General features: G+C 42.3%; 1 protein-coding gene across 2 annotated transcripts in view; it reads right to left on the bottom strand.

The window, feature by feature from the left end:
- PPP2R5C (protein phosphatase 2 regulatory subunit B'gamma) overlaps window positions 1-16,221 on the bottom strand; it is a 1,413,048-nt gene that overhangs the window by 1,113,451 nt on the left and 283,376 nt on the right. For both annotated transcript variants that reach the window (XM_086937820.1, XM_086937822.1), the window contains exon 3: window positions 6,047-6,206. In XM_086937820.1, the coding sequence (XP_086793946.1) occupies window positions 6,047-6,206 (160 nt within the window). The remainder of the gene's footprint in view (window positions 1-6,046; window positions 6,207-16,221) is intronic.

The following is a 16,221-nucleotide window of genomic DNA, read 5'->3' as shown; positions in this document are numbered from 1 at the left end:
AGTCTGTGTGCTATGGATATTGAGCCTCTATTCCTCTGACACGTAAATGCACCTGATACAACATCTAGAGGAAGCCAGTTGTAGTTCAGTATACATTACTCAACAATGCATCTATGAACAGATTTTCCATGTGCCGTGTCAGTGACGCTCAACACAATCTCCAGTACAAATACTTAGAATCTAGTGTGGAATTGGTCAAAGGAAAGGGAAGGAGACAGTAGCCACAATGGAAAATGTTCAGCAACATAATCTCTGTGAAGAAGTGTCTGCCAGATCATTAAAAGTTCCAGTGCTGCAGTAGCTGTGATGAACTGCTCAATCAATCAATAGATTTGTAGAGATCTTCTTGTCACCCGTGAGGGTATCCAAGCAAGCACCGATTCCAGTTGCTGAGTACTAGAAGTATTAGTACAACAATTAGGTGCTCTCCACAGTTCAACAAGGCCATAGCCCATCAGCGTCTTCATAACAGGACTGAGGTGATCAGCTCACAACAGGGTCTACTGCACAGTTAAATTCATTTTCTATGAATGAGAAACTCTTCAGATCTTCATGAAGAGCAGTTACTTCAACAGGCAACTGGAGCAGCCCAATGCATCAATGAGGGTTCTGTTTAAAATAAATAAATAACTGTCTGGCACACTTGGGTTGGGGAAAAACAGTCAAAATAAAATTAAATAGTATAAGAAAATCTGATGTAAAGACAAAAGACAATATATCAAGGAAACGGTGCAATTGCTTGTCTAGAAGCCAGGGCCTTACATGAGGTTGCAGCACTATTCATGGCATGACAGGACAAAGATCAAAGAGATATCCATGTCTTCAAACAATAAACATCAACCCTCCTCAGTGAAGGATGGTTCAGAGTGCCAAGTAAGAGGGCACAGACATGGCAGGCCTGAGATGGCAAAAGGGTGATGGGTCTGGTGCTGGCTGACTCCCACAACCATCAAGCAAAGCTGACTACGGCCAGGAGCAAACAGGCAGAGCTCAAACAGCAAAAACACACAAGCTAGAGATCAGTCAAGGGCCATAAGTAGGAGAGAGAAGGCAGGAGAAGTAAAATGAGATGGAGTCTACTGCTCCACATAAACACAAGAGACCACAAAGAGGTTTTGGTGTCAAAGTACAGGATCATTCAAGGGTTCAGGGCATCACAATCATAGTTAGGCTGTATAAGGAGATATGAAGAAAAACAGGATCATATCTTCTCCAATTCCCTGCCTGGCCACACCACTCTTTCCTTTAGATATTGGACGAGCCCATCAGAGAGCAAAGGGTTGGACTACTCTGAAATGAGTGACTGATAAGCAGATTTTCCTTGGCAATCCTGGTACATAACGATCTCTCAAGCCTGTACTTGCCGGATTCCTAGAAAGACAATAAGTGCGTACGGAGCAGAGTCAGAACAATTGGATCCTCAAATCAAGTATTTTTTGGCAGGCCAGGTGATGCTCCTCTTCTTGGGATTGGAACCACCTTAGTTCTGGTACAAACCGTGGTCCTTTCCACCAATCCGTCCCAGGTAATTGAGGAGATTAAAAAGATGACAGTGGACCTGTGAGGGTGTTATGGAGTATGGACTCAATGGCACAAACAAGCTTGCCTTACGCCACCAAACTATTAGGCTTCTCATTAGTGGTAATGACAGAGCCTCCTAGATTCCAAAAAGAGGACAAGTATTTCCGAGTCCCATTAAAGATTAATAAAACTCCATTATGAAACCTAATTCATGGGAATTAAGGGACACTTAGGGTCGACTTGAAAGTGCACTTTAGCATTTCACCAACTGAATGCTTTAGGATTCTCCCAAACCAGGCTATTGGCATGGCTGTGGTACTTTGTTGTAAACATTCTGAGATCCCTGTAGCTCATAAGATCGTCATATTGCTGCCACTCTGCATCAGGATTTATGTTGAAAATAAAGATGAGAGTATGCAAAATGGCTTGGTGCATGAGAGTCTTGACATGTTTACTGATGATTTGGAGTTCCTGGGATCAGAAGACATTGAGGATATACTTGTACACAAACAAATGGGACGTTGATGGAACCACGGAGATGGCCCAGTGATTGGACTCACACATGCTAAAGCTCTTGTGTACAGATCAGCATCAAGAACAAAGACGTGCATTGTACCAGACAGTGAGTGTAGCCGCCAGTTGGGGGAGGATGGGCTACATTTTTAACACTTTTTACAATTTAGCTTTTCTCTGCAAGCTAAATACCACTTAGATTATGACTGGGATGGCATTGCTCCATGGGTAAAGGCAATTTAGGGAATAAACACCTTTCCCGCAGCATAGACCACATTAGGACCAATGATGGACCAACAATACTACTTCTCAAAGAACAGTATTAACACATGATATGAATGCAAATACTGATAACCCTGCAAAAAATACAGAAAATAAGTTAGTGATAGACATAGTGCAGTGGGGGTGTAAAAGCCATCACTTTATGAAGTACCCAATGTCAGCTTTAAACATGGCAACGGGTACGTGGCCATGGAAAGAGACATCCACAAACTCTGTGGTGCAACAACTAGTAGCAAATCACTATCCAAAAATCAATAGGATAATGTAACTAAGCATGTCAAGAGTGATGCGGAAACAAGTTCACAGTAACCCACCTCCCAGACAAAATCCCAAATAGCCAAACACAAAGTCTTCCAAAGCAGCAGTCATTATTCCGTTCCAAGTGAAGAAAAGCATGAGCTTGTTCCCACAAATAAGCCTGAAATATTTTGAAAGCTCAGCCAATAGAAATGGAGATGTCAGTCAGTCATGTTCTGTAGTGGGCTGATTTGCACAACACAGATCAAATGCACAGAGCAGAAGAACTTGGTACTATTCACCCTCGTACACCCAGGAAATGTCTTCAGATACCCCTTAAGTATATATTTGGCAGAAAATGTGTTCTCAACAACTTTACTGCAAGTATTAACATTTATAAAAATCCTCGGCGTTTCCCAGCTAGAAAACCATGAATAGACTTGACTAGCCCGCGTCTAGTTCACTAATTAATTCCACATGAATAATTTAATGTTCACTCTCCTTTTTGAAATGCACTTCATTATGGAACAGAGCGAGTTAATGTTTAACCAGTATGCTGCAGTTGAAATGTAAGGCTATTTTAAGTAGTTTTGAGTTTTCAATGGCTTGGCTGAAAATATATTCAAGATATTACGGACTGGTTGCCATTTGCACTGTCATCTCTGGAGGGAAGCAGATGAGACCTGTGATCCAGCTCTATTGGCCCCCTTTGGGCCCCACCACTTCAGTTGTTAAATGTGTCAGAAGGCGACACAGAAAAACAGACAATGCACCATGCCACATATATTAATTTGTCCACATCTGTGCTGTTTGCTCTAAATGTTTAAATCAGACTTTGTAAGAATGTGTGTAAAAATATCTATATATAAACTATAGATATATACACACATATAAAGTCAGATTTAAATATTCTAAGCACACACTGAGTGTATGTATATCTATATATATTGCTGCTCCAAGGACACCAGGTAGCACGTCACTCTGTAGACGGGTGCCGTCATGCGTTGGTGCGTCGCGTAATATTCAAGCTTCAAAGTTTCTCCTATTTACCAGGAAAAAGAGACAGCACTCGCGGGATACTTGGCAAAGCAGTGTTCTTTATTTCGCTGACATGTCAGCGAAATAAAGAACACTGCTTTGCCAAGTATCCCGCGAGTAATGTCTCTTTTTCCTGGTAAATGGGAGAAACTTTGAAGCTTGAATATATATATATATATATATATATATATACATATACATATACATATATATATATGTATTTTTTTTTCCAAGCTTCAAAGTCTATTGAGGATGGTAGTCATTGATTTTTTTTTTTTGTATAATGTTTTAGATCTTACAAAATGGCTGTCATGTTTGTTGACTGTTTTGCCACACGATGGGGTGAAAGTCCTGTGTCTATTTCGGATGCATGATAAATATGAGCACCTAGCATTACAATGGTTGAAACGTGATCAAGCCGAAAGGTGAAACAAGTTGTTTCCTGTCAATAAATCACTTTGTGCACTAGCAACTGGAAGTGTCCGAGTATATCTGTTTTAGCAACGGAGTGCGGATATATATATATATATATATATATATATATATATATATATATATATATATATATATATATAAAACAGCTCCAATCCCAGTTTATTCAAGGCTTCTGTGCGGCGGTCTGAGAAAGGTTTCTGGGAGCCCAACAATATGAACGACAATCCTCCACTCGTATTTGAAGACTACTCAGACACCCAAGTTTGCCAAGCAATTTGATCTATTGGCTCATTCAACACGTTTCGACATTACGCTTTGTTCACGGTTAAAATCTGACTGTGAACAAAGCGTAATGCCGAACGCATCAGATGAGCCAATACAACGAATTGCTTGGCATACTTTGGCATCTGAGTATTCTTTAAATACGAGTGGAGGATTGTCGCATATATATATATATATATATATATATATATAAAATAAATCGATAGATATTATATATATATATATATATATATATATATATATATATATATATATTTATTTATTTATTTTTCTTTTCGCTGGAAAAAACAAAGGTTAAATGGATGTTATAGTTAGGTGAAAATGTAATTAAAAACATATTGTTTTAGACTAACAAAACCACTGAAATTCCGCATTTACATTTATCTCAAATAACTGAAACTTGTGCCCTAAGGTAACTATGACTTGCGCCCTCGTCATGCACAGTTTTTATCGAATTAACATATTTTTTGGGATTGTTATTAACATTTTTTACATTATATTATTTGAAATGTGGATTTTAGGAAAATTGTAAGCAAAGTACTTTTGGCCTCAAAGTATCCTATGCCTAGAAACTATCTTTAAGTGGTAAGGCAATCCATTGCAAAGAAAATCTAATAAATCTAAATTGCCTTGGTGTAACCTTATTTCATACTGTTACAGGCAGTGAAGCCTACTTGTGCACAGTCAAAGAAAATCCAACACAAAAAGATACAATGTTGAGAAAGCATGCACGATAAAAAGGCAGTATTACAAAATGCATGACTAACAAATTATAGAAGAGCTGTCCATTAAAGCGCTTAAGTTGATGAACTTGAGGGACATCGCAAGGAATCATCGTTGAAAACGGAACATACAGAAGCAGTAAAAAATATGTGATAAATCATACATTTTCAAGAAAGCCATGAATGGAATGCAAAATGTTTTATTTTCTTTAACATTCAGAAATGGTTACAATAATTGCTTTAAAACAAAAATGAGGTTGTAGTAGTCTATTTTTCCCTTTTCTCCTGAGTTGGGAGCAGCTTGGTGGAATAGGAAGGGTAATGGAATAAGGGAGCCCACAAGGGACATACGCTAAGGAGAAACTGGATTGTGGTGCAAGGGTAGTGTTATTAGGAAGGAAAGCGGACCTAGGAAAAAATCTATCATTTTTTTTCAAATGTTCATACAAAAAAAGCTGGAATAAAATAAATGCCAAAAACAAAATAAAAAAGGCAAGGGAAGCAATGGAAGTGTCATCAAAACTCTGCTCTTTTGCCTAGCCTACAATGTCTAGACTCCCTCCGCTCCTGTTTGCCCCCTCGCAATCTAAAAGCGCCAAGAAACCGCGTGGTAGAAGTGCGCTATATAAATGTTTTTAAATTCAAATTCAATTTCAAATCACAAATGTGGATTTCGGAGAACAGCTTTATTCGCATGTCCTAACCAATGTTAAAAGGAAATTTTGCCACGTCTGACTTTGTCAGGTAGAGCTCTTCAGTAAATAGTCGGACAGGCTGAAACCCAAATAAACAGCTTAGACTTATCAAATGAATCTCATCCCAGTCCCTTACTGTCCATTGTTTTATCTCCTTTGGTCTCGGTTTTAAATATTGTTTTTACACTACATTGAACCTGAATCCAACTTATCCCAGTGTTGTATCAATTATACGACTTCCAACTACCCACAGCAATTGTTACTATGCTGATTTGACAATATACTACTTTACATCCCTTAATTAAAAAAAAGAAACAATACCTTTTAAAGCTGGCAATTTCTGTAGTTCTCTGTTATTGCTGACATTAAACCTAGAAGAACTTTGTCGTTTTTCTTTCTTCACTACGGCCTGAGGAGTAGGTACCTTAATCTTCGATACCTGTGCTGTGGGTGGTATGCTGTTTGTTTTCTTGTTTGACACCTATAGGGAGCAAAATATCATTAAGGTTGATTTATACCAGTTGCAGATAGACTTAATACTTACAAAAATCACTTCCTATGGACAGAAAAGTGATAACACAGGATAAAAGATTTTAAAAAGGAAAAAAAGAGGACGTGTCAAAAAGTAATGACCAAACAAGACAGCAAGGATATCTGCAAACATTTGCTTTAGGAACACTAAACCTTTCAGTATGGTGTTAAGGAAAGAGTAAACTCAGCAGCAAAAGTGTAGCTCCAATATGAATGTGAACATGAAGCAAGATCGACTGCAAGCTTCAGCCCTTCTTATTCTGCTCATCCAATGGCTGCTTGCATGCAGAGGCCACACAATGTTATGTTATGTCACAGAAAAAAAGTACACAACCTACTGCAGCCAATGGCTGCTTGCATGCAGAGGCCACACAATGTTATGTTATGTCACAGAAAAAAAAGTACACAACCTACTGCAGCCCAGAACGCCCTCCGCCATCAACCAACAATTAGGGTATTGATGTTATCTTTTTAAACAAGTAGGTCTTTAGCTTCTTTCTGAAAGAAAGTAACACTGAGTCCCCGTGCAACGTTGCTGGTAACTCGTTCCAGATTTGCGGAAGGAGTACCGACAAAGCTCTGCCACCCTTAGATTTGAGCTTAAATCTAGGTTGAATCAGTTTGCAGGCTTTGCCAGATCGCAAAGCTCTGCCCGGAGTGTACTTCCTCAAACGCTCTTTGATGTAATTAGGAGCCTTTCCATAAATGGCTTTATGGGCCACACAAAGACATTTGAACTGCACTCTAAGTTTGATAGGGTGCCAGTGCAGCTTCAAAAGAAGGGGGGGTCGCATGAGTCCTCCTCAGCAGGGAATAAATCAACCTGGCCGCATCATTCTGCACAACCTGCAGTTTCCTCAGGAGTTTCCGTGGGAGACCTAAATACAAAGCATTGCCGTAGTCCAGCCGAGAGATAACAGTGGCGGACACAATGGATTGCAATGTCGGGACAGACAAAATGGGTACCAGCTTCCGGAGTTGCCTAAGCAGACCAATGCAGAAACCTACCACCGCCGAGACTTGGGGGGCCATAGATAGGTCATCGTCAATTTTCAGTCCTAGGCTTTTGACTACTCTTCCCGGAGTTGGCATTGCCCCTAATTCTGAAGGCCAAAACAGCTCGCACAAGGGACTTTCTTGATTGGTGATAACCAACAACAGTTCCAATGGATGTCAAATGCCAATATAATTATGTTTTACTTGCATGTCTTTACAAAACAGTCACTTAATGGTTTAACTGCTTGCTTAAATTTACTTAAGAAAATATAGCGTAAGCGCCTTACATTACAAGAACACCATATTTCGATTATAAAATCTGAACACTTCACAGTCATAAAACAATAAGCTATATTGCAATCATCAAAATAAAACTGCAAATCCTTGTCCGAAGCAATAACTTTTTTCTTTTTAATACATCACTACGTACCAAACTCCCACCATGTTAGGTACTAACAGACCCCTAAACCTGCTTGGGCATTGCTAAGACTCAAGTTTGTAGCGTACAGATCACTTCATATCTCTGCAGCAGGTGTTTCATTCACTGAGAGTTCCTCCCACAATCCTTTGGATTCTCTGTTTTTGCAACCTGCAGTGCCCTTTCCTAAGCATCAATGTATCAATAATGCTTCTTTCCGGGGAGGACCTGGCCTGGCAGTTTGGGCTGGACTGTTCCCATGGGAAGCAGTGTCCAGACTGATTTGCATATGGCTGGGTCAAACTGGAATGACACGGTGAGTATAAAAACGATGGATTTAGGCTCAGGTGTCTATACTGCAGGTCAATGTTTGTATTTGTATTTGTATTTGTATTTATTTATTTGTAAAGCGCTAACATTCATCCTGAAAGGACATCACGGCGCTGAAGAAAGTTGCAAGTGATTTGACATCAGCTCTGATTGAAGATTATTGATCTAGCCTGGGAAAAAGGAATGTTTTCAGTTGTTTCTTAAATGAGACAAAGCAGTCATTTGTTCTAATTTTAAGGGGTAGCTCGTTCCACTTTGTTGCCGCAATGTGAGAGAAGGCCCGCTCTCCCATCCTGACAGTACGAGCTCGGGTGATAACTGCTCTTCCTAACGTCATAGATCGTAGGTGTCTAGAGGGTTTATGAAATCTGACCCTGTCGTGTAGGATGGTGGGGCCTGAGCCGTGGAGTACCTTATGAGAAATACACAACAGCTTAAAAATGGCTCGTTGCCGCATTGGGAGCCAATGAAGCTCACGCATGCAACTTTTAGCTGAATCATATTTTCTTTTATTGCAGATGGCTTTGGCAGCGGCATTCTGAACCAACTGTAATTTAGAAAAGAGATAATCTGCCATTCCTACAAACAGAGAGTTACCGTAGTCCAGCCTACTCATCAGTTTGACATTGTTCAGCATTCCGTCCATCAATTGCTCTTTTTTGCATGTGTGTTTATATATGCTTTGAAATGGGATGATAAACTAATTTATAAATTCCTAAGATTAAATTTGGATACAGGATAGAGGTTACTGTGGGGTAGTTTAAATTGGTAACAGGCTTGAAAGTGTTAAGTAATTTTATTTCAAAGTTTGGAATGGTTCTGATTTATGGGACATGGTTGGTGACAGATTGTGGTTTGTTTTTTATCTCCCATAATGCTTTATCTTTAATTATATTTTTGGTGCCTTGCGTATGTCTGTAGCCATTCGGGAGGTAGGTTGTCTAATCCCGCTTGAGCCGCTTTGAGAGTTACACAGCGAGGTTCTGCTTCAGTTGTGTACGGAGGTTTAGTCGGGCACAAGCAATCTTGAAGTCTCATTGCGAACCTTAGACGAGCCAGAAGGCGTTAGTTCCTGCAATTAAGAGGACGTTTAGTCAGGTTGGGCAGCTGTATGTACGTAGGGAAGCGTGTGGCGGACATTTAAAACTTTGGGAAAGATATAGCACATAAAGGAGGAGGAAATTGGCAGTCATGTTTTGGAACAGATATTGATGTGGATATTGATTTATTTTAACGATTGTGAGAAGACAGTTGATAATTGGTGTGGAGGCCACTTTTCCATTATGCCAGCTGCGGTGGATTAATTTTCGGTATAATGACTGACTCTGTTGTGGATCAAAAGATTGACCAGGGTCAAGACTAATGTTGATAAGGCGTTTGTTGATTTCGCGGACAAGTTGAGTAGAAAGATTGATTGTTGTGTAGAGCCTTTGAAAGGGAGGTCAAACAAAGTAATGAAGGAAGAGAGTGATTGGTCAGTGGAAGAGGTGGACGCAAAGGCCGGTATTGCTGATGTGCTAGGACACAAAAGGACACAGGAAAGGCATTTGGATGTTAAAAAAGATCAAAATTCAAAGGGTTCTGAACGTGAGGGTTTAGAAAAAGAAAGTGAAGTGGTTTCCTATATGGGAGAGAAAGGAAATGCTATCAAGGCAAAGAAATAGAGTCACAAGGCTGTAGCTTGTGATGAAACTTATAGTAGAGGCAATGTGGTTTTAAGTTGTTCGGCATATTTGGATGACTCACATAAGGAGGTCAGTAAGCCCAAGAAATGCAAAAAGGAACACAATGAAGAAGGATTTGGCATGAAACATTTTTTGGATCCTTTCGGGGACGAAATGTTTGATCCTCTTTTGGTACATCCTTTGTCAACACAATAGATAGCCGGCAAAGCATGGGGCTCAGCATGTGGAGTATTGTATAAGACAGGAAATGCTGAAGGAGGTAATAGCACGACTTAGATTAGAGTGTCCGAGGCCTCCAATAGATTCAAGGTGGCTTATGCACTGAATTTGGACCCTAAAATCTTGTTTTTTCTGAATAAGCCTGGTCATGATCACAAAAAGGGATTAGATACAGTATTTAAAGACTGTCAAGAAAAGCTCTTAGACGTTTTTGGTCCTTTAACCAGAGTGTTTGGTATGCGTGAGATGGCATAACGTAATAACACTGGGGTGAATGTAGTTGAAATGCGCCAATGCATACAAAGGGCAATTAGCTTGTTAGGTAACTCAAATGCTAGCCTGTGTATGGAAAAAAGAAAAAGTATTTCAATGAAAATAAACCAAAAATTGTCAGAACTGGCCAGCAATGAGTTTGGCGAAGAGTGTAATGGGGTGTTTTTTTTAAAGAATTTGTGAAGGACATGTCATGATACGTGGGGAATTTTAATACAATCCAAAAAGCTCAGAAGGACATTAGGAAGGTTTTTGGAGGGGCCGGTAGAATACAGAGTCACTTCCCCATACGTGGACAAGGGATTACTCGTGGATCATTTTCACAAAGTTATAGACCCTTTGGTTATCAGTTGGAAGTGCTGTGTTTTTATCCACAAAGGCAGAGAGCAAAGTCTAGAGGAGCGAGAGCAGAAAGAAGAACTAGCGGAGGTCCAGGTAGGTTTAAATCAAGACAGTTTGTGTATCCCTGTAAAGGTGGGTGGCAGACTGGCTCAGTTTTTGTCGAGTTGGAAGAAAATCACAGCAGATCCATGGGTACTAGAGACAGTACAAGGTTATATACAAAGCTACCAGCGGCTGACCATGGGTTCAGCACCTCAATCCCTGTTGCATTCAATTTATTGTCCTGGGCATCCTCTTGCAGCACATTCCGCCGTTTAGTGCCACTGGAATCCAGAGAAGACGATATACTTTAAATGGAAGGTGCACCAGAAATGAATTAGAAATAGCAATTTTAGTCCATTATCTTCCTTTATTTGTAAATTAGATAAAATCAGCCAAAGTGTTTCGTTCCTATTACAATAGGAACTTCAACAGGGCTTCATTCATCAAGTGGTGTATTCACAATTTTCTCAATGGCTGTTATATCGTTGCCAGGATATTCACCCAAGAGTAAGGGTATAAGGGCAAGTCAAGTCTCAGCTCGAGATCAGAGTCCTGGGGGTTCCCAGCATTGGCACGGTCGCCAGTATTCAAATCTCCCTGAATGCTGGCGACTGTGAGCAGTACAGTAGGAACAGTAGCAAAATATTGGGACCAAAGCGTCACCTGAGACAGCCAAGAAGGAATATTAAAGCAAAGTGCAGGACCCGGGCTTGGGGGGGCGCACACTCCCAAAGATGGCTACCACGAGTTTGATAATGCTGCGTAGCACCCCCATGACCAGTCAACGACCACATTATTGCAAATTCTGCAGCCTATACGCTCTCCTCTGCTCAATAAGGGTGCATGGGAATAGGGCTTGTTGGGCAGTGCTCCAGGGGGTTACTGGCGCTGAATCCTCCACCACTCCCCCCCTCCCCCCAAAGCCGGGCAAGGTTGCAGTCCACACTGCTGCCCTGAGAAGGCCCCATAGAGGAGAGCTGATGAAGGCACTGAGGCCTCTGCCCGTGGGAAGAGATCTGGGAGGCAGAGGTTTGAGAGGCCAAAATCTGGGGTTGCAGGCGTGCCAAATTGGGCAAACGGTCTCCATGGAACAACTGGTTGCACAGTAAAAGGTGAGCAGACAGAGAAGGAGGGGGTCAACTCACCCAATGAACACAGATACCAGGCACAAGGTGACCCCAGAGTTGAAGAGGGTGAGGAGGGGTAGAGGCAAAGGACAACGTAGCCCTAGGAAGTGCTCTGAATTCAAGCATACCCTGTTGAGCATGTGGAAACCCAGGAAACTAGGAGGGAGAATCGGGCCCAACATGAGAAAATCCACACAAATCAGTGTGGGAAAAGGGGTGCGAGATGAGGTGACAAACACCACCTCTAGAAGATAACTGATATCGGAAATCAATGCTGAAGTAAAGGGCAGAGGGGTGACCTCCACATATGATTGCATATAGACCAAATACAGAAACCTTTTTAAATGATCTGTCCTAAACAGGAGACAACATCTGCCTTTCTGTGAATAAATACATTGGGTTTATTACCAAACCTGGACACCTTGGAAAGAAAGACAAGAAATAATAGCAGTGAAGGAGGTCTCCCTGTGCCTGACCCCAATATAGTACACAAATCAGGCATGGTAGATCTAATAGAAAATTTGCATTTGTTCTAACAAGAGTGACACTGAAAAAATGCTTCCAAGAGGTCAACTCTGATCTAAGTGCCAAAGTAAGAGACTCAAGATATGTTGTGGACTCGGTGCGGAGCAGGGTGCTATACGCAGAAACAAAATGGATACTACAGAGACATTAATATAGAACACCGAGGTTGGAGACTGCCCACTCAAAGGCTGAGGGACTAGAAAACAGATCCAGGAGAGACAACTTGAGAATCTAAAGATATGGAAGAAAGGTGCAGAAGGGCTGGAGCTAAAACTTTTATGGTCTGGACGTTTTTTCTCACTCCTGGTATCTGACCACAAGGAAATCAACTTGAACAGAGGGCATTTGGAGGACTAAGTCACCCACAACATACACAAAGGCCATAATTCTGGTAAAATATAATGACGGTTCAGATAAATAGGAGGGTCTGAAAACCTTAAGAGGTTGGGGAGAAGCATGGTTTCAGATTCACTCAAGTTCAGTGTTCCAGGACATCTAACAAACCAACCTACAGAAAAGAATGAGCTTAAGACCCATTCCGGATGAACTAGGGAAAGAGAAAATCTGCTACAAATGTTTATACAATTTAGCATCATACTTTAACTTAATGGGAAGGCTTAGCACCTCTCAAATAAGACAGAAGCAGCCAAGATCTTAGGAATAGACACCTCTGACTCCTCAGACTCTAGAGAAAGGCCAAATAGAAAAAAACAGACTGGGTCAACCAAAGACATGCTTAATGACTGTCTGGCAAACTCCAAAACCACAGACAAGAATAAATAAGGGGAAGGTGGAGAGTGGACATAGCAAGAACTGACTTCCAGCATTTTAGTACCTACATACCTGAAGATACCTCCGACCCAAAGAAGATGATGATCAAAGCAAACACTAACAACTCAAAGCACACCACATGTGGATAAATTGTCATGGTCAGTTAAAAAATCTAGGTCCAGTGGTCACAAAGTCTACAAGAGAACATGGATGCAGGTAGTGTGATGAGAGGGGGGGGATGTGTGGGGTGGAGGGGTAATAATGGCACTCCACACCATGATTCAACTCCAGTAGTTGCTGGGGATAGGTATGTCCCCGGCAATTACTTTCAGGAGAATAGAAGACCCTCTTGTGGACCTTATCAGGCTTATATGATTATACTGTTTATTTATAATGTTAACTGTTTACAGGTTAATCAAGTTGATAGGCTATATATGGGGGATTTTCTGCGGGGGCAAGATCATCATAGATATGGAAACAAAGTGCAGGTTTGTTGTGGGGTTGTCTGAGGTTCTCTCCTAATAATTAGAGAGCAGAAAAAGGATTTTTTTTTAAAGTATGTTTATTGGCATTTCGATGTAACAGTACATATACAGACATATCATTGTCTACATAAAGAAACAATAAGAGTAAATGGTTAGCCAGTATTATCAATATGACAGCATGTAGGAGGAAACAGAAGTACTGTTAATTTCTTTTTCAAGGACACGCGGATTGGCACCAGCGGACGAGCTGGTACTCTGTGGGCCCTTCCCAGTGCAAAGAAAGGGGTAAGGTGTGTTGGGCGACCTCTGTCTGCAGCCAGCATTCCAAGTAAAATGCCATGTCAGTCCCCTCTTCGCCCTCTGGAAGCCCATCACTCTGATGTAATTGCAGTAATTGCATCTTCGGCACGCCTTTCTAGAATGCGCACACTTTCGGATAGATCATCCACACTGTAAGTCAGTGCCTTATGCTCCAGTTGCATTTCCCCCACTGAGGTCTCAATCGTCTAAACTCTGTCAGCCAGTTTACGATGCTCAGCCAGCAATAGATCCAGCCCCACTGATACTGCGCTAATGTCCTGCTGGAGGGTGGCATAAGTGTCCGCTATAGCGGCAAGGACCTTATAAAGATGCAAGTGTAATGAGGCCTCCGAGGGCTCTGGTCTCTCAATCCCCCAAGCTGGTAGTGGAGAGTGCTTCGGAGTACTGGGCTGTGTCCCTTGTGGCTTAGCCTTTGGTTCCAGATTGTGCCAATATTGGTCACCCTTATGTTAGGATACAGTCGCACCAGTTCTAAAAGTAGTAGAGGATTATTGGGGAATCCTGGGGGTAAGCTGGATATAAGAGTAGGAGGCAAGCCGTGGGTTCGGGAGGTCCCCTGGGGGGGTCGGCAGATTGAGCGGGGGAATAAGCAGCTCAAGGACTCACCACCAGTGGCAAAGTCAATCTACTACCCAAGGTTGTACTAATTGCTGCAATGTGACCAAGGCAGGCACACAGCTGCTCTCACAGACAGTCACTAAGGAGGCCAGCCCCACCTCTGATCTACAACGTTGCACAAAAATGGGGTAGGTGGGTGCTGGAAGCAGCAGTGTGGGTCTCTCACAGGGGTGGGAGCTGCCTCCCCTTGTTTGGTGCCGTTACTGTGCCACATCTGGAAGCAGCCTCCCCTTCTTCAGCAAAGTCTTTTACCTGGGGATGGGGGAGGGGGGGGCTTCACTACGGGCCCTCCCGTCCCCAGTGATGGTACCTGTAGGAAAGTGTCCCTTTTTGCATGGTTACCCCCACATTTCTGCCTGACATCTGATGCAACTTGACTTGAAGTGCCCTTGGTCCCTGCCAATCAGGTTCTTAGGGCCTGTGTTCTTTCCCAAAACTGTACCTTTGTACCCACAATTGGCCATCTCCTAAAGAGGTAATATCAACTCGAGGTTCCGACTTCAAGACTGCATACTTAAAACACATGTGAACTTATAGATCACTCCACACTCATCCCACAACACTTTACCACCCACAAACCAATGGCCGTATTAGAGATTCAACAAGACATCGAAAGGCATGATAATGGGACTCCCTGGAAAAGTCAAAATGAGATGGGATGTTCTGTTACCCTGCCTGCTTTTTGCCTACAGAGAGGTGCCTCAGAAGGCAGTAGGGTTCTCACCCTTTGAACTTCTGTTTGACCACCCTGTAAGGGGACCACTTTCTCTTGTGAGGGAAGGATGGGAGGAACCCCATCATGCACCAAAGCAAGAAGTTGTGGACTATGTACTAGACCTTCGTTTCATGATGGCAGAGTACATGCAGAAAGCATCCAAACACCCTGAGGCCAGCCGGGAAATCCAGATGTCTGGTATGACCAGAAAGCTGCACTGGTAGAGTTCCAACCAGGACAGCCGGTTTGGGTTTTGGAGCCTGTGGCAGCAAGGGCTCTTCAGGACAAATGGAGTGGCACTTACCCTATCCTAGAAAAAAGAGTGAAGTAACCCTCTTGGTAGACGTAGGAACTAGCAGGTCCCCCAGAAGGGAAATACATGTGAATTGCCTGAAACTCTATAGTGACAGGGCTGATGTGACCATGCTGATGGTTACTGATGAGGATCAGGGGACAGAGAATGAACCTCTCCCTGACCTCCTCTCTTACAGTCCCCAAGATGGGTCAGTAGATTGAGTGATCTATTCAGACACCCTCTCTACCCAACAGCAGGCTTATTGCAGACAAGTGCTGCAACAGTTTGCACAGCTCAAATTCCACACCGTACTGGATTGGGATGCTCCAACAAACCAGACCAAAGTCAGGGCATTCCTTGGCTTGACTGGGAACTATAGGATGTTCATGAAGGGATACGGGTCCATTGAGACTTCCCTCACAGAAATCACATCCTACAAGATGCCCAAGAAAGTGAACTGGACAGTTGGCTGCCAAAAAGCTTTTGACACCCTAAAAGAGGCAATGTGCTCAGCGCCCATTCTCACGACTCCAGATTACTCCAAGCAGCTCATTGTGCAGAATGATGTCTCTGAGCTAGGGATAAGAGTGGTCCTATCCCAGACAAATGATGGACAAGACCAACCTGTTGCTTTCATAAGCAGAAGGCTACTCGATAGGGAATAGCATTGGAGTGACATTGAGAGGGAGGCCTTTGCTGTGGTTTTGTCCATGAAGAAGTTGAGACCAAACCTGTTTGGTACTCACTTCCTAGTTGAAACTGACCACAGACCTCTCAGATGGCTGATGCCGATGAAATGAGTA

Source organism: Lissotriton vulgaris, chromosome 9 (genome assembly GCF_964263255.1).
Source record: "Lissotriton vulgaris chromosome 9, aLisVul1.2, whole genome shotgun sequence".
NCBI lineage: Eukaryota > Metazoa > Chordata > Amphibia > Caudata > Salamandridae > Lissotriton > Lissotriton vulgaris.
This window is presented reverse-complemented; position numbering and strand designations above follow the sequence as displayed.